Source organism: Notechis scutatus, chromosome 3 (genome assembly GCF_049901735.1).
Source record: "Notechis scutatus isolate UNSWTSFEM ecotype Mainland chromosome 3, rNotScu1.2, whole genome shotgun sequence".
Lineage (NCBI taxonomy): Eukaryota > Metazoa > Chordata > Lepidosauria > Squamata > Elapidae > Notechis > Notechis scutatus.
This window is the reverse complement of record NC_142011.1, coordinates 77896834-77920823: the sequence shown is the minus strand read 5'-3', so window position 1 is coordinate 77920823 and position 23990 is coordinate 77896834. Positions and strand designations below refer to the sequence as shown.

Below are 23990 nucleotides of genomic sequence, written 5' to 3'. Positions count from 1 at the left end.
ATTATTATTATTATTATTATTATTATTATGATTATGATGCTGGGTTTTGTATCACAAATCACTAGTCAAACACTTCACAAGCGTTTAGGACTGTGTGATGTATCAGTGGATTATGCGAGCAGATCCCAGTAAGGTGGCCTTATGCAACTGACCAATGGTGATTTTGTCAGCACCAATTGTTTTTAAGTGCTTGCCTAGGTCTTTAGGCACAAGTCCTGATATCTGGTGATTTTTTCAAGTTGTGTATCGTCTATTCTGCGGTCACCAGGTATTATTATTATTATTATTATTATTATTATTATTATTATTATTAATAATAATAATAATAATAATAATAATAATAATAATAATAATAATAATAATAATATCCTGCCCAACTCATTGTCAAGTGAAAAAAACTCCAGTCAAATTTGCCTGGTTCTTTTGTGGGGGAGTGCATTAGACAGTCTTTTTTATATATGACAGATGTACATGAATTGTTTCAGCTTCATGGAATATTTTTTCTTTAAAGTTTAATTAACTTGAATGTAGATGCTATGAAAAGAACGATTCAGAAGACATGACACCCAACCTGTGAGTCTAAAATGTGTCATTTTAAAAATCTGAGTACTGTATTTTACTTGGAAGAAATGTGCAACCATGAGACTGATGCAATTGTTTTGCATGAATTTTTATGATGTGCATTCTACCAGCCGTTGAAAAAATAAATGTGTTAGTAACAGGTAGATATTGTAGCATAGTAATTAAACAACTTGGACAAAATTAAGAAGCACCCTGTTAAAATTCTCACTCCATGCACCAGACAAGCCAGTATGGTCTAAACTGCTTCACAAGATTGTTGTAATATACAGCCATGTATATTATTCTGAGTTTCTTCAAAGAAAGGAAGGATAGCATTTAATTTAAAAAAAAAAAACACTAAAAGGAATATACTTAAAGTCTGACAAGTATAATGGTACGATTTATTATAAAGATTTCTACACCCACACAAAATGTGTTATTAATTGAGGTCAACCAATGTCCCCCACAGAGACTTGTGAAAAATTTAGCAGGGCTATTTTATTGAACTATGCCTGGTTTATTACCTCTTTCTTTGCTTCACACATTCACACAGAGTGTAATGTTCTGAATTTAATACCTTAGTATTTTCACTAATTAAATGGGAAGCAAGCAAGCAGAAGGATCCCGCTGAGAGTGAAGGAGAGAATGTGCATGTCAAGGATAGGCAAATTATGAAGGGCAGCATTGTGCCAACATAAGCTCCACCCATGAAAGCACCACAACCTGTGGACACTGAAGAAGGGAAGGTATAACTGCATTATCATCTCAAGTAAGCAAGGTAAATTAGCACATAGAAAAAAACTTTCTTGTACAGATTCCCAGTCTGGACAAAAGTTATTGCTATGTAAGTAAGGTATTATAGAAGTCATGTCTCCTGCTGGATCAGGTTTCTACATGCACCTGCTGAATCAACTAATTTATCACCATCCTGACTAGTTTAGCAATAGCTAATTGGAACAGAAACTGGGGCATCTCATTCTCATCCATGATAATTGTGCCAAGCATCACTAATGATGAAATGCACTCAACTTCCTGTTAAGATTCAAACAATTTATGTGTGTGTTTATATCCATTTTTATGTTGAATTCATTTATTATGGAAGGAGATACAACTGTCTACATAAATTCACTGAATTCAGTATTGAGATAATGTGTTGGTAAAACAGACTTAAGAACACATGCTATTGAATTTAGGAAATAAAACTTTGATCCATATTTAGGAATGCAGTATTAAGTTCCTTCATTCAATACTAGGTTTCTGTAAACTGTTTTTATTTTTACCAGCAGAAACATAGATAATTTCACTCATAAATCCTAGCAGCAAGTTTTTTTTTTAGCAATTAATTATTTTGTCCCTGGAGCTTCATTCAATACATTTCTTAATATCTATAAAATGGAAGAATTGTTAAGGATTTAAGTTTATACTGAAAGCTGTTTAAATCTAAGTATGGAACAAACATAGGAAAATATATTTGTACATCTCTAAAAAGAAGTATTTTCCTTCTTCCCAGCATTTAAATTATACATTGTGCTTGAAATGTCAGTAACTATTTTGCAGTTTATGAAACATGACTATTTTGTATTTTGGAGACACAGCTCACTGAATTATTTTCACCTTGGGTGAAATTACATTTAATAAAAACAGTCTTTACACTGTGTGGTCAAAATTGGCTTGTATTATCATCAAAAATGAATAAAAATCACTATGAAATTGCAATAAATAATGAGAACAGAATTTCCAGGTCAGGTATCTCAATTACTCACATAGATACACAAACACAATTTTTAATCAGCCCTTATAAAAACCTACATCACAGATGAGTACTATTATCTTGATGCTTCACAGAATAGGATACAGTTAAGATAAAAATGATTTGCTTAAATTTCTGTAAATATGATTTCAGTAAAGAAAAAAATTAAAAATGTCTGGCTTAGCTGCTATTATAAAACATACATTATCTGGTTGATTTCCTTCCCTTGCAACCGTTCCTAGACAGTGGTGACAGGGAGGAGAGGTGCTAGGTGCTTGGCCCCTGCTTTATGGGGTTTTGCAAAGTTCAGCAATTTCCTTGCTTCTGTTTAACATCAATATGAAGCCACTGGATAAAGTTATCCATTACAATAGGGTGATATATTTCAGCCCATGGTGAATTAAATGTTGTCACCGTGGTGGCGCAGTGGTTAGAATGCAGTAGTGCAGGCTAATTCTGCTGACTGCTGGCTGTTCGATCCTGACCAGCTCAAGGTTAACTCAGCCTTCCATCTTTCCAAGGTTGGTAAAATGAGGATCCAGACTGTTTGGGGTAATATTCTGACACTGTAAACTGCTTAGAGAAAAATGTAAAGTACTGTGAAGTGATATATAAGTGCTGTTGCTATTGCCACAACCTCCATCTTGCAATGCCTGGACACTGGGCTTTTAATAGGGAGCAATGGGCTGAAACTGAACCCTGCCAAGATGGAATGACTTTGGGGTTGGAACTCATTAATTCATGGAGTCCTGCCATTTTTGGTCTTGGACAGGGTTGCATAGCCCAAGATGGACTCAGTGCATAATCTGGCATTTCTACTGGACTTATGAGTCCTGCTCAAGGACTTGTGGTCAAGAAGGCTTTTGTGCAATGGTTGACTGTACATTAGTAGAGCCTATTCAGGAGTTAGATTGAATGTTCACCAGGAGAGTGGAGGTGTATTGGGTTTTATATGTGTGGTTTTATTCCTGTAAGTCCTTCAGAGATAATGTGAATGAGTTGGGTGGCTATATAAATATCATAGATAGATAGACAGATAGACAGATAGACAGACAGACAGACAGACAGACAGACAGACAGATAGATAGAATTTTTCCTATTTTTAAAAATAGGAATAGAATTATTACCTGAGCAAATATAATTTTCCAGCAACATAATATACTGTATATGACTATTCCCAAGCCATTATTTTAGTGTGTTGTTCCTTTAATTTATGGCACATGCCTGGCTTTCTAAAATGCAAAGACTTACCAATGTGATCTGTAGGCATCGCGACTCTTGTTGGTTCTAAAAGATTATCAGCCAAGACAAAAGCTCCTTCTTCTAATGTATCAAGTAACATTGTTGCAGCATGAGCTTGTTCAGAAGAATTCATATCTTTCCAAGATTCTAGAGCTTCAGCCCTAAGGAGGTTGTCCACGGTGTCAACGATTGCCTGCATTCATTAGAAAAATATTAGGCTCTATAGCCTTAGGCAGCAAGAGAAAGTTTCTAATACGATCAGATGGCAATTGCAATATTTAACTGCCAATGTGATTTACAGTGATTTAAAGACAAAAAAGCTACTGCTTTGCTTCAGAACAAAGAGTCAGCACAACATGCCTTAAAGCAAGTATGAAAAACAACTTAACATACTGAAGAATGCAAAAAGGCAAATACTCCTGGCTTTAATTTGGAAAGTGAGATGTCAATCCAAAATTTCAAGGGGCTTTGAGGCATGCATGAATCTGCAGGAGTTTTTCAAGTAACTGGGAACTGAAGAATGTTAGATATTTGGCCTAATCTCATAAATGTAGCCATATGTGTATGAAATATATGACAGTCAGTCTGATATATAGCCAAGGTGCTGGATTATGACTGGGAACATTCATGCGTAAATTCAGCCTTACTGGGTTGATTTTAAGCCAATCACCCTCATTTAATCTAACCTACTCCATAAGATTATTGTTTAAGAAAAACTTGAGAAAAAAAAATGAGCTTCAGGTGGCTACAATAATGATATAAACTAACTGCCCAACCAAATAACTAAGCAACCATACAATAATATAAAATTAAATGTGTGGTAAAGGATCCAAAGTGAAAAAACACTGATTGGACTCTGATGATCAAATCAAGGTTTAACAAACAAGAATCGGAATGATACTAGGAGGATAATACGCTCTCAGTTTCTTTAGAATTCTAGTTAATCACTATCTAGTAGCTTTGGCTATCATTTAGAAATGGCTTCAAATCTGTCTTGTTTGGAAAGCACTGTTTATAGTCCCAGTTTGCATGTAATGGGAAATATGTTAGGGTTAGAGATTTTTAGTTTGTCTGTAACTCCTATGAAGAGCAGACTGAAACTGCAGTAAATGTGGATTTCTGTTGGTTAAGCCAGGATCTAAGCATCTTATGGCGGCCTGTATATTCCCATGGCAAAATAATAATAAGTAAAATCACATCCACTGACAAGACAATTGAAGGGAAGCTCTTAAAGTAATGGCTAATGTAGTCCCACAGCTGAGTAGGCTCTGCACTGCTGAGCCATCACACTTATTTTGTCTCATTTACCTAGTTACATATATCATTAAGCGCACACATAATGTGGTTGATCAGTTTCAAAAATGAGAGCAGGCTGCACTACATGAACAAAAACAAAGCCAGGTCCAGAACTTTGCGCTCTGTGTCTGAATGGATAGGGAAAGCAGTATGGACTATTGTCTGGAGTAAAATTAATTAGCCTAATCCATTTTAATATCCTCTTAATGGTTGCATGGCGAGCCTCCCCAATGGCAGGTGGAAGATAGTTTTGACTGATATGAAAGGATTTTCTTCTTCTTTTCTCTAATGAGAAGCAGAAGAGTCAACTGCACATGCTGATACCACTTCAACCATTGCAGAGCGTAGAACAGAAATTGGTCTGTGGAGGCTGGATTCATTAATCACCAAGAAATATGAATTGCAGCCTTTGATCTGAACTACAAGTGAATTCTCTGCCAAGGAATGAGAACTTTCCTTATTTGCTTTGCACTAGCTAGATTTCAGATTAGTAATTTGGGGAGATTTTGTAAATCTTATCAACTTGCAACCTACTAAAACCATCCGAGTCAGAAATTGAGATTGTGGTGCACTTAGGGTTCATTGGTACATATGTCAATTAATGTGTAATGTCTGTTTTTAAGTCCTTTTGCATGATTCTTCATTTTTAATGTTATCTGCTTTGCTATTTTTCTCCAGTGGTATGAAAATAGTCAGCTCTGTAACAACTCTTATCAGAAGCTGGGAGTGTATATGTGTGGAAAAGGGGCAGAATAATTCCTAAGATCACAATTGTTAAAAGCCTATGCATTTTTGAGATCCTTTTGATTTCTGAGGAGTTAAGCGGGAGATTAATTTTGTTCATAGAAATCAATGAGAATTATCAATGCCTCTCAATTCCACAGTCACTGCAGTTACAAATATGGTCACACTTAAGATTTGACCATGAAATTTATCTTTTAAAGTAAACTTCACTTTTTGCTTAGCTTCCCATTCCTCTTCCTTCTTCTTATTTTTTTTAGTCAGTCATGGACAAGTCCATGCAGTTTTCCAGGTAACATTTTTTTTAAAGAAAGTTTTGCCACTGTCTTCTCTTTAGGACTGATAAAAAGTAATTGTCATCCAACTGACACCTGTGCCTAAGGTAGATTTAAAATTCTACTTCTTCCCACTACTAGGCCAATGCTTTAACCACTAGACCAGATAATTAAGAAAGTTGAGTCATAAATTGCTTAAGAATTGACTTGCTCACTTTTTCCTGTTGTTAAGTTTCAATCTTTACCAACATTGAATATAAAATAAGGGGTGGGGGATATCAATTAGGCCTACAAATAAGTAGCTTTTCAATGACTAAGAAATTTCATGGATCTCTTCTAATCTAGCCATCTCTTTTGGAATATAACTATCACTATTGGCTTTAACAATATCAACTATTATAGCCCGATATACCTAATGTCGGTAATTATACACAGTTATAGCTAAAACGTGGAAAAATAAGGAAGTCCATGCAAGCTGCATTCCCAATATACCCACACATTCTGTTAGTTTAAGATTGAATATCTTATATTTCTATTTATGATCAGAATGTACTTTAAATTAGAGGCACTAATTTCCTTTCAAATTTAACTCTAAAACTGTATTTCTTCCAGCACTGGGTGGGAAGGCCAGCTGGGAATAGGACTTGTATGCATATGTTTCTTGGGTTCCCATTGTGTTTCTATTCATATCTATACCTTACCTATAACCTGGGTTAACGTGAATTAAGATTTACGTTAATCCAGGCCTGCTTTTTTTTAATCCCCAGGAACTTGCATCAATTTAACCTGACTAAGTCTAAACAAAGTTAGCACTGCTGGAGATGTAATACTAATAATGTTCAGCTGTCCCTTTTTAAAGTAAAGGATTTACAGATTCAGTGGAAATGGGACAGAAAGTGAATTAATCTTGAACAGTATAATTATTCTTAAACAATTTGGAGGGTTACGATTGTAATAACTTAACAGTTTCATAAAAAATGCCTTTGCTCTATTATAGGCAGATTCAATTTAAACTTGTATTTCTTCTTGTAATACTAATTGGAAATTCTATAATTAAAACTGCCATGCTGTTTTTCCACCCTCAAAATACTATCAGTCAAAGGTATGATGTGTAGTTACTGGCATGAACAAGAATGTTCATTGCCAGATACAGGTAGTCCTGGATTTACGATAATTCATTTTACAATGGTTCAAACTTATGACAGCCTTCAGAAAAGTGAATTATGACCTATACGTGCAAGTTACACAACTGCAACTCAGGTGCTTGACAAACAGTTTGCATTTATGACTGGCTGCAGCATTCTGCAGTTACATGATTAAGATTTGTAACCTTTTTTTTTTTTGCTAATTTCTGGCAAAAAAAAATGCCTATTGGGGAAGCAGGATTCACTTAATAGTCATATGATTTGCTATTGACCATGGTAAAAATGGTTGCAAAATCAGGTCCTTCTTGACTTAACATAACAACTTTAACAGTAGAATGTCCGCTCCCAATTGTGGTTGCAAGTCAAGAACTACCTGTATTTAAGTTCTGAATTATTTTACTGCTCTAGAAAACAGGATGATTTTCCAGTAACAGCAGTTGTTACAGGAAAACATGTATAAAATCACACAAATAGTTATCGTTTTGAATTCAGTAGTACAGTAGAAAGATAAAAAGAGGAGGTATTAGTTCAAAAAGACAAAGTGGGAATGATGTGACATTCTTGTTCCGTAAGGTCTAGTGAAACAAATGGGTATGTGAAGTGGCATCCATCTGTGGATTTTGCTTGCTATGAATAAACAGCGTGTGATATGCAGAACTACATATATAAAACATCTGGGTTCAAAGCAAAATACCAAGAAACAAACCTACTGCTATCTTGGATTTAGTTTAATCCCCATTCCCATGCTTGTATTTTTCACACAGACTATGGAAGGAAATGAACTATTGATTATTGGCTTATTCTATCATTGGCTTACTCTCAGAAATGGAATCTGTGCAAACATAACATTCTACACAGGGGCTGTGGAGGGATACAATATACACATTATCCAAATACTGAAATACAAAGGATCATGCAGCAGGAGCAGAAATGTAGAAGCAGGGAGAAAGCAAGGTGACAGGAGAGATACCTTAAGGTAAGCCCTGCATGTCTTCTCTCGCTTTTGGAGCTTGTTAATAAATCGGGGGGGAAAAAATCAGAGGTTAGACACAAAAAAGTGCAGTAGAAATGCTACTATTTAATGATTGTTGACCACTTAAGTGTAAATTTAAGAAATATTTTTGCTGATATAATAATCATAGTGTTTTAATTATTTTCAGTCAATGTGTTGTTTTTTTAGGAAGACTAATGAAAGGGAGGTTTTAATAAATTATGGGTCCTTGGTATATTCAAGTATTTATAAGACCCTAATTCATATTAGGAAGGGACCGAGACCAAATGATTATAGCAAAACAGAAATGTCTTCTTCCCAACTTTCCTCCACCCCAATGTTATAAAGTTAAAATGAATGAAACTGCCCAGTGGGGCAAATTTTCTCCTTACTCTTTACAGCAAAACAATTGTGAAAATGTGCTATAGCTTCAATATCCATACACCTATCTAGATTTGTTGCTTTCATTCTAATCCTAAAAATCCTAAACCTTCCCTACTTCAAGAATAAAACAAACAGATATTGGGCATTTCTGGAAACAAACAAATCACAAGACAAACATGTTTTAGAATACACTTGAGAAATCTGATTCAGTCTTTATCTACCTTGTTGTAACTCCGCCCTGCAGAGTCCTTCTCATTGGGCTTCAGATCTTGCAGCTGAGCATCAAGGATGTCTACCAACTGTTCCATCAGTCTGACTGATGAACTTACATCACCAGCAAAAATTGGTCCTTTGGTGTGTTTAGCCAATTCATTGGCAAGGTTAGCAGCATTTTCTCCACTTCTGATCTGAAATGACAATTGAAAGGCAAACTAACTTAAGCAACCAAATGGAAAACAAACTACTATATATAGATTCTTCCCATTAAGAATCTATTAAGGCATCTCTTGTTTTACTGGTTGTTTTTGTGAGCACACATACAAAAAACCTCTCATAACTTCAACTTTTAATTTTATTATAGCCCTAAGCCCAAATACAATCAAAATGCTTTCATAAGTCATGATTTAAAACAATACCTAAATAAATACTAATAGGGACAAAAATAATATAATCAAACAGGATATTTCTTGTGGGTAAATAGACATTATTCAGTAAAATTCAAAAAAGAGATTTCAAACCCTAGGCAAATATTCCAAGTCCCAGACTTGATCTAAATTATCACATTTCAGCCTAATTTGTATGGAAAATACAGTATTCACTCCAATAACATATAAGACATATTTCTATTTGAATGTCTTTAAAAAAAGTCTTTTAAGTAGGATTGAATATTTCTGAAAGATACCCAAGGGTTTGGGTCAATGAGGGAAGATGGTTTGTGGAAGCATTTGTAACATTGCTTTAGTATGCTGGACTGTGACCATAATAAATATTTGATTTGAGCAATGTTTTGAAGAGCCCCAGAGATGTGTATGTGCATGGCTTGGTATAGATATTTTTATTTTATTTATTTTCATTTTCTTGTGTGGCCAGAATTTGAAGATTGAGATAGGATGTAAAAACTATGAAACAAATAAAATCAATTATCCTTCAATTACTGTGTTTTGATATCTAAAAACATTCTCCAGCTTCATATAAACAAAGACAAGAAAACTATACTAACTTGAAGTGAAGAAAAATGCTGTGGCGGTAACAAGTAGTACCATTATTGAGAAGCTAGGTATAGGGGAGAAAAGCCTTGTTGAGCAGTAGACAAGAAGGCCTTATTGACTGCCTGCTTACAGGGCAGACATGAGAAAACCTTGGCATGCAGGCTATAACTCCCCCCTACTTCTACCAATCATCTCCAGGCAAGGTGCCAAAACTCAATAGCAAAATGTCAACATTCAGTGATATGGTTTTGGATTATAGAAATGGTTTACGAAGCTTAAGGGTTGGGGATAGAATGATTTTTATTCTCAGAGATTTCTCGCTGCCTTTCTAAGAACTCTAAAAGATCAGAATACATTTCCCCCATCTCTTCTGGTGTCATCACATATTATTACAAGATATTCTCCCTCAGCCTCTAGAACATTGCAAGGCTGCAATGTAGATCCTGATACTTCAAGTATTGCTCATCTCTTAAAGGTAAAGATTCTTATCGCACATACGTGCTAGTCATTTCCGGTTCTAGGGGGCGGTGCTCATCTCCGTTACAAAGCTGAAAAGAAAAGACGTCTCCATGGTCATGTGGCCAGCATGACTAAATGCTGAAGGAGCACGGAATGCTGTTATCTTCTCACCAAAGTGGTCCCTATTTTTCTACTTGCATTTTTACATGCTTTTGAACTGCTAGGTTGGCAGAAGCTGGGACAAGTAACAGGAGCTTACTTAGTTACACAGTGCTAGGGATTTGAATAGCTGAACTGCCAACTTTTCTGATCGACAAGCTCAGCGTCTTAGGGCAATAGAAAAATGGCAGATTATAATAATAAATAAGACGTGTGCATCTTTTTTCTTGCTAGGCATATGAAGAGCATTCTTTTGTCTCTCTTCAGGGACTCATGACATAACAATTAAACTCACGTCTAACTAAATATGACCTTTATACATCAGTTATAAAAATAAGAATGATTGTGGGTAGACCTATTGCTATCAGATCTGTTCTGAGGAAGTCCAGAGAAGCATTGGATCACAACCGAAATTCAGAAGGCCTAGCTGTTTCTTTCCATCTAATGGCTGGTGACAATTTTGCATCCTAGATCTGATAACCCCCAGATAGACTCCAAGGTCTATCCTGAGAAAAATACAATTCTCATTATTCCTAACACCTATGATGAACTAAAAATTCATCTAAAAATTTTCAGATTAGGCATGCTATCATATATTATTACAACCCACCTTCTGGGCCAGCTGGTTTACCCAGTGTGAAGTACAGTTGCTAAGATCAGGACCCTTAGGGTTCCATGTTCCTGTGGAAATCATACAGAGGTATGAAGCTGTTCCTATAAAAGATACCAAAAATGTGTTTATATAGTTATGAATTTTTCTTTTCCCTTTTTCAATCTTCCATACATCTTCGTAACCTTGGGGAAAAAATGGACTGTGGTTTAATAAATATTCAACTTTTAACAATTAAAAATATGCTAGCTGATGATAAGATTATAAAAAAAATACAGGATACTGATAGCAAACTAAACCCGTGCTAATAATATTGGGTTAAAACATCAGTTTCCGGAAAATCAATAAAAAAAATGAATGCTTGCTTTCTTCTTCTTTTTCCTGGAATTAATCAAAATGTTCATGGGAAAGATATAAGAAAGTTTTGAAACTGACTGTATTTCTGCTAAATGCACTCACAAAGTTGTTGTTATTGGGAAAATTGGAGGAGGAAGGAGTATTAGGTATATTTGCTATAAAACAATTTTATCGGTGGAATATAAATAAATAAAATCTGAAACAGTAGAAAAAGGACTATAATTATACTCCTAGGCTTCAAGGCCCTCTGCAGCTTAAAACCTAAAGATGTCATATTCTCCTAAGAAAGAAAAAAACAAATGAAATATAGCTTAAGAGTAATCAGCAAAGGGGGAAAAAAGAGTTCAAGCAGTTTTTGTCAAACATCTTATTTGCTTTTAAAATCTTACCACGGGTTCCTTTGGGACAAGGACGTTCCACCATTATTCCCCTTTGAGTCTGAGGCCAGCTAATCCCCCGGGCCACATCTGGTTCGCAGAATCTCTCCGGCAGAGGGAAAAAACTTGTAACAGGAGGAATTTTGGTTGTAGAAACTGCTGGTGGTGACTTGGGACCTTTACTATCTTCTTTGGTTCCCGCAGCCATAGTTGTGCTAACAGGAACTTTGTGTGGGGTAGTGCTTGTGGTAGATACAGTTGTTTTGAATAGCTCTGTGGATGGAGTTATTGTCTCTGCTGTGGTAGGCACTGTAAAGGGAAAAGTAAAGTTACTCCTTGCCTTTTAAATTTTATATACTATTTTTATGGTTTGATATGTTCTATAAAGAAAATGTTATATGGAGGAAGAATACATAAGAACAGTTGTGAAACATTCTCCTTCTCCTTCAGAGAGAACTGTCAGGTAATCAGATGAAAATATATAGTAAGAATTAAGAATATTAATAAAGATGAACACATACTTAGATGCAATACATGGCTGTGTCTGCACATATCTCTTATCTCTTGAATACAAATTGATAAATATATTTCTAAAGCCTGGGAGGCAGTAGTACCAAATTGTCTACTCATAACAGATACACTTCATAAAAGATCGTAAAATTATATTGATTGAAGAGATAAAATCAATGTTTCCAATTCACATTGGAAAAAAGCAAAATAAACAGGGAAACCCTACAACAAAGGAACAGGTTATAAATAACTAGGTTGTTTAAAACAACAACAAAAAACTCCAAAAAAAGAAAGCACCCTAGTTGATGTCACTCACTCTTGTCACTTGAAGAAAGATAATTAGTGTAACATCTTGCTGCCCAGCAGACATTCTTGCTTCAGAGATTTCTAGCACACCTGATTAAATCCAAATTGGGGTGGGGAGGAATTGGGAGACTGGAACGTTGCATGCTTATTTCAATATTTCCGACATCTCAGATCTTAAACATCCCTTTCTAATAAAGCAAGAACTAATTGAAGCCAACTACACTGCCTAGCCATCTGAGAAAACTAGTAACTTTTCTGTTAGCTTCTAGATTTGTTCATTTTCTCAATTTGTCCAATTATGTCAATTTGTTAACATTAACAGAAATAAGCAGGGTAACAGTTCCAAGTTATTTTCAATACAATTCAAGCTACTTTGGATCTTTGTAAATGATGCTAATACCTGCCCACACTTAAGAAAAAAGGAGTCATGGGTGGTCACACAGTCAGCCAGATGTTTAGAGTACATGATGATGATGATGAGAACTATTATTAAATACATAAAAATATGTAATCACAACTGCGAGTTTTCTAGCTGGGATTGATTGGCCTTCATACACACTGAGTTCTTCCCAAGAATCCCAGATGTTGTTGTTATATTACATTTATTCATCTACTATAGTGTTTTTCAGTTATGATAAGCTATAAATGACATTTATAAAAATAATAATGACATGCCTAACAACCAGGGAATAAGTACATCTTGAAAAGGAACATGAAAATTTCAAGGCTCCAGAGAATGGCAATTCTCATAGAATCTGTTTGAAACTATAAAAGTAGCATTTGTATTGTGACATCATTTCCTCCCTTAGGTTTTCTTACATGGACATCCCTTAACAATTTCTCGAAAAAAACATCAGTTATCTGGAAAAGAACCTCTTGACTTGTGCAGGTTTCTCCCTTACTATGTCTTCAAAGTTAATCTAATTTCCTCAAGAGGAGGAGGACAAAATAATTTGATGATTCCCAGTGCTAGTCAGAATACAAACATTTGCATTTCTGAACAGTGATGGAGATTTGGAATCTATTTCTAGTTGACTTATGTCCTGAAACAAGACCTGTTAAGATGTGCTGTAGCCTCCAGAAGCTCTCTAAAACATCTCTAATAAAAACCTGACAGGTTTGATAGACAATTCACAATAACAACCTCAAAGAAAAATATGGTCACTCGTTTTTAAAATTATCAGGATTAGATTTCTAGGATTAGATTTTAAAATTTAAATTAAATGCTTATCTAGAAATAAGGGTTGTACCAAATCCCTCCAAAATGCCATCTTGTGTAACTGATTTAATCTATTTTATTAAACATTTTGGATTGGCAATGTAATTCTGTGTGTGTGTGTGTGAGTGTGTGTATGTGTGTTATTCACTGAGAATAATTATTATGTTTGATGTCTATAGCTATTCACTTTAACTTTTAAATGAGTCACAGGAAAAAAATATGGAAATATAAAAAGTAACATATCTTTAATAACACAAACACTTCAAAACTCTAACCAATGAGTTAAATAATTGTGGTAGAGCTCTAGAGTATCAGCTCAATTTAATGTACTGCAATTAGATGCAGCTTCTCTGTTACTATGCCTGGAACATACCGATTCTGTTGTGACACATTCCATAAAACATTGCTATGTTAATCTATTACACAGTATTTACATATATATTTACTTATTTTATAATTTGATATACTAACATGTTTATGGTTTACACAATTATGATTATAAAATAATAAATAGCATAATACGTAGAGTAAAAGCCATGAAAATGAACAATTAACTAGAAAAAAAATTAGAAAAAGAATTTGCCACTCTCGATGGTTTTTTTAAAAGGTTCAGAAGCTAAATCCCAAAATGATTATTTCACTAGATATCAAGTGGAAAACAGGAAGATGCCCGAGAAAAAGTATTAAGCAACATACTGTCTGCCGTGAGTGATAGCAACATTTGTTAGATTGTTAATCCTGTCTTTCCATCTAGGAGGCTTACATGGGATCTCTCTCTTCATTTTATCCCGATAACATCAATCCTCTCAAGATAGATTGCAATTTGAACCCGCTCTTGGTCCAAAACCTCGAACATTACAACACATCGATTTAACAAGAAATAAAACAGGTTAACTTTATATCCAGGTAACCAAGATCTGAATGTGTGGTTTTTAAAGATGAAAGGGGAGGAAAAAGCCATTAAGTTGTGTTTCTGGTTTGATATGCCTGCGGAGCAATTGATCCAGCAATCCTGATTTTTAAAAGATATGATAAAATATTTTAAAACAGATAAACTCATGGGAAGCTTGTGCAGGCAGTCCTTGACTTACAATAGACCGTTCAAAGTTACAATGGCACTGAAATAAGTGACTTATGACTGTTGAAGGCACCCCCATTGCAACTGATTCATAGTTATGATGATTGCAGTGATGTGGAGTCACATGATCACTATTTGTGACTTTCTCACAAGCAAAGTCAAATAGGGAAGCCAGATTCACTTAGCAACCATGTTACTAACACAACTATGGCAAGAAAGGTTGTTAAATGGCACTAAACTCACTTAACAAAAATGTCTCACTTAATGACATAAATTTTGGGCTCAACTGTGGTCGTAAGGTGAGGACTACTTGTATTCAACTAGGAATCCTACAGCTTTGTTTTTTGCACAGAGGCTTGGAAAACTTGAAAAGGAATTCATGAAACGGAACGGTTTCTCTCCCTGAATTATCATTATTCAGCGTGGGAAGCAAGATCAACCATGGTATTTCCTGCATGAAATTAAGAATACCATCTGATTTTCAGGAAAGGAAGTCTCATTAGATCCATCATAGCTTATAAAAAATGTATGAGAATTGTAAATAACGATTTCCCGGAAAGCTACAGAGAAGAAAAGGAAACAAGCAGCCAGTCATCAAAAGAAACAGCTAAAAAAAAAAAAAAAGGCATTTTAATTTACCATCCCAAAAGGTAGAATTAGCAAGTCCACCTGCACATCAGAGTATTAACCTGCCTCTAGCTATTGCGATATTAAAAGAATTATTAACTGGTGGAGCAACACAACTCAGAACTTTTTCTTTAAAAAAAAAACCCTGTATCTGCATTGGTGTTCTCTCCATTTTTCCAAACAAAGAAAAAGACAGGTCCCTGCCTGGAGGAATTTACAAACTGTGACAAGCATTCACTCCCTATGAACTCAGGACTTCTGGAAACAACCGGATTTGACACTTTTCAGGTTTAATTTTTTTTCTTTGACACTTATTTCCTGAAGGCTTATGCTTTTTTTTTTAAAAAAAAAAGGATTTAAACCTCTACTGTCCTTAGGCTATAACTTCTAAAAACAAGTATTCTTGAATGTAAATTGAATTTAACCACAAATGCAAACAAGGAGATAGGTAAGACATCTGTTTTTCAAAGAACCTGAAAAGAATATTTCTTTCTAGTGGGGGTAAGGGAGAGGAAGAAGAGAAAAGAAAAAGGCAAGGAACTTTAGTTCTATTAGAATGTGGACAAGAATTTTACCACCACCACCCCTCAAAAAAATCATGCATTTTTCGACATTCCTATAATGGTCAAAACTGAAAGCATCCAAATCCATTCGCACATTCTGCAAATGTTTAAGAAAGCCAGAGTTGATTATGTATCTCACTTCTTCCATTCCAAGTTTGCTGAGGACATTATATAAAACATAAAATCGTACATGCTTTCTTTCTATGAAATCTCTCTTAAAGTTCCTAAGGTGCCTAATGCTACACACATTCAGTGCCTGTTAAGACTTCTGACCTTCCATAGTCATCTGTAAGATTACTGCAGGAATGGCTTCAATTTATGCTTAGATCTTTCTTTCTACATGTCTTCTTTACATTCTATATAGTTTCATACAGAATAAAATGTACACATCTGTCTGTCTACCTATGTATTTCCTTGTTTCCAGCTGAGTACTCTCAAGAATTCTTTCTGAAGGTCAGTTTTCTGAGTCATTTTCCATTGCCAACACACACACACACACACATACACAAAAACCCCTGTGATGTGCTATGTTTCATTACTAGTCTGATAGAGTACCACCTGTGCAATCTTGCTGAACTTTCTATTCAGCCTACCTGTTGAAAAAGGAAAAAAAAAAGGAAACAGACTCCTCAAACCTGTCTATCTTCTCTGTAAGTACTTGCCTGGCATCTTGTGAAATCTCTGTAATTTTCTTTTGATTACAATGCAGACAGACTCCCAATGCTTTCTCAATTAATGTTGTCAAAAGCATCACAAATTCTTGGGAAAGTGTCAAGAGCTACTACTGCTTCAGATCTTGGGGCGCTATGGAAAGAATCTGGGGGAGGTTTTCCTTATTACTGATATCCTAGACACCATGTGTTTAATTAAGTCGTTTCTCCATGACAGAAATCTGTATCAACAATAGTGCAATTAATACTCTCACAGATCCTCTTACTTCTGACAGCTTCTAACTCATTTAAGCTACCCTTGTGCCCTACAGCTTAACATCACTAAAAGGGTCATGGTGACTCTTTTTTTGAGTCCAGCTAGGAGGTTAAAATCACAAGAGCATATAATTTCATTCAGCACTCTATGTGCAGCTGTTCATTTGCAAAGACAGATACCACTGCCATCAGTATGGCTATTTAAAAAACAATAGATCTGCTTTGTCTGAAAAAAAAAATATGATCTGCACAATTTTAATACTCGTGCTACCTGTGCTGTAGAATTACTTAAAATGTAAATACTAAATCGAAATGCCTAGAATGATAATAAAGGCCCCGTGGAAAAGTCAGATTCCTGCTCTTGTTCACCAAGCACAATTTGAATAGAGGATTAACTACACTTCCTTCCCTAAAGGTGGCACCACAAGCATCCAAACAGATTTCGCAAAATAGAAATTAAGAAAGGTTTTCAGAAGATGTATTTGGCAGAAAATAGCAATTAATGTTATCTGCATTTTAAAGGTATCCATCAATTCAGCCAATCTGAGTGTAACTGAATCCATACTAGTGAAAAGGGTGTTGTTTTTTTTGCATTTGGGATAACTGCACAGAAAGTTGGTAACTATTTCTATGATGCTCAGCTGCTTTAAACTTATGCAGCATGTTGGAATTAAAAGTAAATCCATTTTGATTACAGGATTCCTACCTGCATTCTGAAACGCGGTGAGTAATAGCACACTATAGCTCTGCAGTTTAAGGAGGAAGATAAAAAGAAGTTTCTCATGTTGAAACAAAAAGATGTAGCTACAGTAACTCATGCAAATCGGTTGGAGAAATATTGTATCACCTTATACTGCTGATATGGTTTAATCGTTTTGCTATTTGTCTGGTTATACAGCTTAGTTTCATGCTGCTGAAAGTGCCAGAAATCACTTAAATGAATAAATATCAATAAAAGATCGGTTCAGGGAGTAATTAAGAAGAAAAGATCTCAGAGTCAAAGGGGATAAATCTAAACCATACTAAGGACAGAAACAAGCACTATAATACTGTGGGACTTTATTCATGGAAAATATGAGTAGATACAACTAATCCTGTTTTTAATCTTGGATTTTGAAATTCTGGGAAGTGTATCAAATTATCAGCCTGTAAAGTCAGAAAATGGTTTTCCTGTTACATAAGAGAAATATAACATATGAAAAATAATATGCTCCCTGCAAAATAATGTATTATATAAAATAATATTTTAAAAAATCAAATATAAGTGGTGGTACAGTGGTTATAATGGTTAAAATGCAGTGTTGCAGGGTAATTCTGCTGACTGCCAGCAGTTTGATCCTGACTAGCTCAAGACTGACTTGGCCTTCCATCCTTCCAAGGTTAGTGAAATGAGGACCCAGATTGTTGGGGGCAATATGCTAACTCTGTAAACGGCTTAAAGAGGGCTGCAAAGCACTGTGAAGCTGTATATAAGTCTAAGTGATATTGCTATAATTGTTCAATGTATTCTTCTGTTTTAAATACAAATGAAATGAGTCTTCTTAATGTAATTACTTTTCTAAAGAAGTGTTCAAATGCAATGTAGGCCAGTGATCAAAGCAAAATTACAAAACAGTAAACAGTAACAAACAAACAGTAAACATCTATAACGGTAATAATAGTAATATCTATTCCTGCCACACTGTGAATGAGAAGATCTGGGTGTTGATTCCTATTCTTTCATTTACTTTATTGGGTAGTTTAATTCACAAGCTGGAGTTCTTAAGATTCAGTGGGAGAAGGGGACAATACCATATAGGCCACTGTGAGCCATTAGAGGGACTGTGAAAAAGAAATATAATAAAAGAAATTAAAACTAAATCCTTGATTTAGTTTTACGTTTGTGCTTTAATGCCTGGGTCAAGGGTTATGCTAGTCTTCTGAATAGTATATAAGGGGCTGAACTTCAAAACTGAATGAAGCCTGAGAAATACCTTAAGCCCTAAAATAATTAATTTGTCCACAACCCTTGATATTCCATGAAGTTAATTTTGCATGGGGCCTGAAAGAGAGTTTAAGCTATGGTTTTAATGCTGCAGGAATAGAAAACTATTCATTTTATGGAACGATGCTACAAATAATTCTGGCACTGCTATAGATACTGCAATATAATGTAGAGAAATAACATGAGGAATATCTCTTCTTAGGGGGAAAATTGACATGGATGAGGTTAAGTATGACATTTAGCTATGGGGGGACTAAGATAGAGTAAGTGAGATAAATAATTCTATTTGGTAAAAAGAGGGCAAATGCCGTATTTGAACCATTTTGAAGAAGGAAGTTGTGGTACAGACAGGTATTGACAGTTACAAGATGAAAGACAGGGTTTGTTGAGTCTCTGAACATATCGCACGCATCACAAGTAAAGTGATCGCTGAATTCCCTATAATGGTCTTAAATTAGATATTCTACAAAAATAGGCCTTGGTTTCTGTGGTGGACATTCTGACCCTGTGACATCATTAAATGTTTGATATTAGGACAATTTCTTTTCTAAAAGCAGAGAAGGGTAGAAACAGTTGCTCATATCTGCTTCTACCCTGAACAGTATTTATAAACTCCAATCATTTTTTAAAAAAAGGCTTAACTGATGTTCTTTGTCCCTGAATGTTCATTTTTGAAAAGAAAATGGATGTCAAAGAATGAAATGCATGTGTTTACTTCATTGGATCAGACCAAATTTAATCATATTTAGAACAGGTTTACTGAAATCAATTTGTCCTATTAACTTTAATGGATTTAATGAAGGTAACACTAAGTTTGGGTACAATCCAGTATTTTTTTTTAAATAATTATCCTGCAACACTTTCAAGCTCATTTGGATTAAGTAGATTAATTTATACATGTTATGCTTTTTTTAAAAAAAACCCAATAAACCATTATTTTTCTGTGCTTACCCACATCATATGGCTGCTGCATATTTATTGTGAACATACAAAAGTTTATTCCGACAAACCAGAGACAATGAAATAAAGCATAGGATTATTCAAAGCTCTTATTTGAAAAATATGTTTGCATGAGTATTTCTTTATTATATTTATCATTTTTAGAAATTGTAGATTACAGTAAACCAAGGGTTTAGCAGATTTCGATTTAAGGCAGAGGTGTCAAACTCGCAGCCTGCAGGCTGGATTTATCATGCACTGGCCACACCCACGCCCAGTTTAGCAAAGGGGAAAAGTCATGATACGTCACATGATGATGAGAGTTTGACACCCCGACTTAAGGCCATAAAATCTACTGGATCCAAGTTTGTCCAAATTTGTTACATGGATGGATGCTGTTCACTGTTCAGTTCAGATAATTTTTGCTGATGTTCTGTAAAATGTGCATTCATTGTTTTAGCAAAGTAGTTTTACTTATACAGATAGTCCTTAACTTATGACCACAATTCAGCTCAAAATTTATATTGCTGAGAAAATTGTTAAGTGAGTTTTGCCTCACTTTATGACTTTTCTTGCCATAATTAAGTGAATCACTGCAGTTGTTCAATTGGTAACATGATTGTTAAGTGAATCTGGCTTTCCCATTGAATTTGCTGGTCAGGAGATCCTGGTGGTTACATGACCCCAGGATACTGCAACTGTCATAAATATGAGTCAGTTGCCAAGCATATGAATTTTGATATTGTGACCATGTATATATATATATATATACACACACACACATACATACATACTAATCGGTTCTGTGGGTGTGGCCTAATTTGTGGGTGTGGCTTGATGGTCATGTGACTGGCTGGGCATGGCTTGTATGTAAATATATATATTGGGCTGTAAAAAATATCACTTTTAATGCTAGTCATTTCAATAGAAGATTTATTACAATTCTTTTAAGAAATTAACATGAAAATATTCTAAATGAAATATTTAATTTAAAGGTAAGATATAAAGGTAAGATAGAAAATATTCCACTTTGTGTGTGTTTAATGTTTCTCTATGTATTATATATGTACATGTATGTGTATATATATGCATACATATACATATATACAAAAACCAACAAATATACATATACATATACATATATATATATATATGTGTGTGTGTGTGTGTGTGTGTGTGTGCGCAAATGCCATCCAGGCGCGCACACATGTGTATATGTGTGTGTGTGTGTGTGTGTGTGTGTGTGTGTGTGTGTGTGTGTCTATGTTGTATATTGTTGTGTATACCATATAGAAATGATATAGGTATACATATATATACATTTCCTGCCTAAGCAGGCAGTTGGACTAAAAGACCTCCAAGGTCCTTTCCAACTCTGTTAGTCTATTCTATCTCTATCAACTCTATGTAGATAGATATAGATATATAGATATATGAGTTTTACTTCATTGCCTTAAAAAAGCTCAGCAGAGTAGCCTTTAAACATTTTCCTGTATGTTCAATAGAATACTGACTGAATAGGTAACTTTTCAAATTCTTAGCACAACCTCTGATAAAATTAAGCTCAAGGCTAACCCAATCACTCTCCTCTTTCATTCCTCAACCGATGGCATTGATCTAAAGGGGTGTCAAACACAAGGCCCATGAGCCAGATCCGGCCTATGGGGTGTTTAGATCTGGCCTGGGGGGGGGGGGGACCTTGGAAATAGCGAAGGACCAGCTGGTGCCTCTGCCGGTGAAAATGCGGCCCTCCCGAGCTCAGTTTTTGGCAGAGGGTTGCAGAAAGCCATCCCAGCTTAAAACAGAGCTCAAGAGCCCATTTTCTCTGACAGAGCATTCAGGCCACAGGTGCCCCTGACATCAGTGACGCCTACCCATGAAGTCAAACACAACCTTAAGAGGGCCCTCAATGAAATTGAGTTTGATCCCCTGATCTAACTACTCAGGATGATCTGTTTTCTATTCAGAAATGAAGATACACACTATTCAAAGTTGCATTTTACACATCTACACTATTTTTATAGCTTAGTGTATAGACCTATCTTACTTTATAGCACTTCTGATCCTATAGTTTTTACATTTACAGTACACCAAGCAATCAGTTCTATATAATAGAAGTGATGAAAGTTTATCAACAGTTGAAGAGGAACATTTAACAAAATTTATATGAAGTAAAATGAAAACAAAAAACAGCAAAGTCCACAAGTTTTTCTGTGCATAACATATATTTTAAAATTAGTGGATTTCAGCAGCCTGTAACAAAACATTTTTATTGTGTCCCCTTGCCAATTATTTATCTAAACAACATTCTCAGTGTTTAATATCTATATGTGAACCATAGTATATTGGAGATATTTCTTCCCTGATGAAGCTTGCTAAATGTCTGCTCTCTGGCAGTTTATATAATGATACTATTTTTTTAGGTTCCTATACATATTTGGTTCTGCATTTGCCACATAATTGGAAATATGAGAATGCAGTAACTTGCAACAAAAATATTAAATTACATTCCTTGGGAGCTCAAAATGGAAACTGAAATGAAAACCTTCACAACGTCCATGTTAAAACTAAACAGTCTCCATGAGATGCTTTACTGTCACATACTTATGCTAGCACAAAACAATTAACTTGCTTTTTTATATATTTCATTGTGAAGTGAGAGGAAAGTGCCAATGATAACATAGTTCTCATTATACATAGATATGGTATTAGAAATAGTGTATTTAGTATTAAAGATTGTCCTTATTTTGGCATGGCATAGGTAAATTTTATAGCAAAAATGTCATCTTGCTTTTGTTTTGTTTTGGCAAAACAGCAGCATTCATTCTAATTCCAAATATATTAGATTTTCACTTTATTAAGCAGTTTACTTTATTTATTTATTTATAAGCAGTTTATTTATTTATTTATTTAAAATAGTTAAAGAAAGAATTCCTACCTTGGGCAGGATCGGGTGGACCAAATTCAAGAGAATATCGTAGGATGAAATTGTTGTTCCACACATACAGTTGATTGTCTCTTGGATTGTAATCCACAGCAGCAATATAATGATACATGTTGGGGAAAGGAATGTCTACATATTCTCCTCGGCTTAACCTGGTGTTGTAAATATAGTCGATGGCATTTTTACCAGTTTCGCTTTCATTGTCTTGGTAAACTGATCGCACAACGTAAAGCACCCCGCATATCATAAAAGCATTAGAGGCTGCTCGTTTGTCGTAGGTTGTTTCCCATGTTGCTTCAAAACGCAGAGTATATGGATTGAGTTGGCTAATGACTATCATTCCATTGTTTTGTTCTGTGGCATAAATTACCCACAAGCCATTTTCATCCACTGCCAGATCAATATCAGTCTTTCCCCCCCATCTGTAAGGGGATGTGTCATGGTAGTTGGCAGAATTTATAATAGCTTCTCCACTCTTAATTCTAGTCCTTAAGTCAAATTTCACAATGTTTCGGGTTCTTTCCTTATTAAAAAAGACCGCACCATCATACACCACAAATCCAGTACCATCCACTCGATTCGGAAGCTTATACGTTGTCTGTTGGCGTCCATTTTGGAAGTCCTCTAAAGATGCATATTCTATCAAAGTATCAGTGCGGTATGGAGTCCATGGCATGAAGTATATTTTATCTGCAGCCTGAAGAGGATCTTTGCACCACGCACCTGCCTTTTGTTCAGTTTCATATAAATTTGGGGAATCCACCACAGCTTTCAACGTCCCAGGGCAAACAAAAACTGGTAGTCACAGAAAGAAGCAAGACAAGACTGATTAAAAAACATATGAATAAAATTCACAATATCCATAAAGTCTAGGCAAGCACACTACTTTTTTAAAGAAACAAAACCCTTTAACTAACAATAATGCCTTATAGTTCATATGTAATTAATACATGTATTAACCTCCGTCATCATGGTTTTTAAAAGTTACAGTACTAACCAGTACCTGCAGTCTTTCCTCTGACAACAATCCAAGGTTCTATGGCATATTACTAAACCTGGAAAAATAGAACTATCCTTGTATAAGAGCATTTATTCTCCCGAAGTTCTAATTGATGTGTAGCAGTTCAATTGATCGGTAGATGTTTTTAATTCTTAACATTTTCAAGAAACATTCAGAAAACCTCAGATTGAAAATAAAGCTGCTTCGACATACAAGGGGGAAAAATTAAAATTAAAACATCAGATCCATAGACCTTCATCAAGAGCAACAGAAATAAAAGAGCAACCAAAGCAATGGATGGAACAGACCAGGAACCCTGTAATTATGGCATGCTATGGA

At 35.1% G+C, this 23990-nt stretch overlaps 1 protein-coding gene across 20 annotated transcripts in view; it reads right to left on the bottom strand.

Moving 5' to 3' along the window:
- ADGRL2 (adhesion G protein-coupled receptor L2) overlaps positions 1–23990 on the bottom strand; it is a 381557-nt gene that overhangs the window by 41828 nt on the left and 315739 nt on the right. For 8 of the 20 annotated variants that reach the window (XM_087960527.1, XM_087960520.1, XM_087960522.1 and 5 more), the window contains 6 exons: positions 22646–23446; positions 11568–11864; positions 10822–10925; positions 8607–8792; positions 7981–8019; positions 3563–3746 (listed from right to left, as the gene is read on the bottom strand). In XM_087960527.1, coding sequence (XP_087816653.1) covers positions 3563–3746; positions 7981–8019; positions 8607–8792; positions 10822–10925; positions 11568–11864; positions 22646–23446 — 1611 coding nt within the window. Of the gene's footprint in view, positions 1–3562; positions 3747–7980; positions 8020–8606; positions 8793–10821; positions 10926–11567; positions 11865–22645; positions 23453–23990 lie in introns of all 20 variants that reach the window. The other 12 variants (XM_087960529.1, XM_087960530.1, XM_087960521.1 and 9 more) reach the window with 3 other exon arrangements.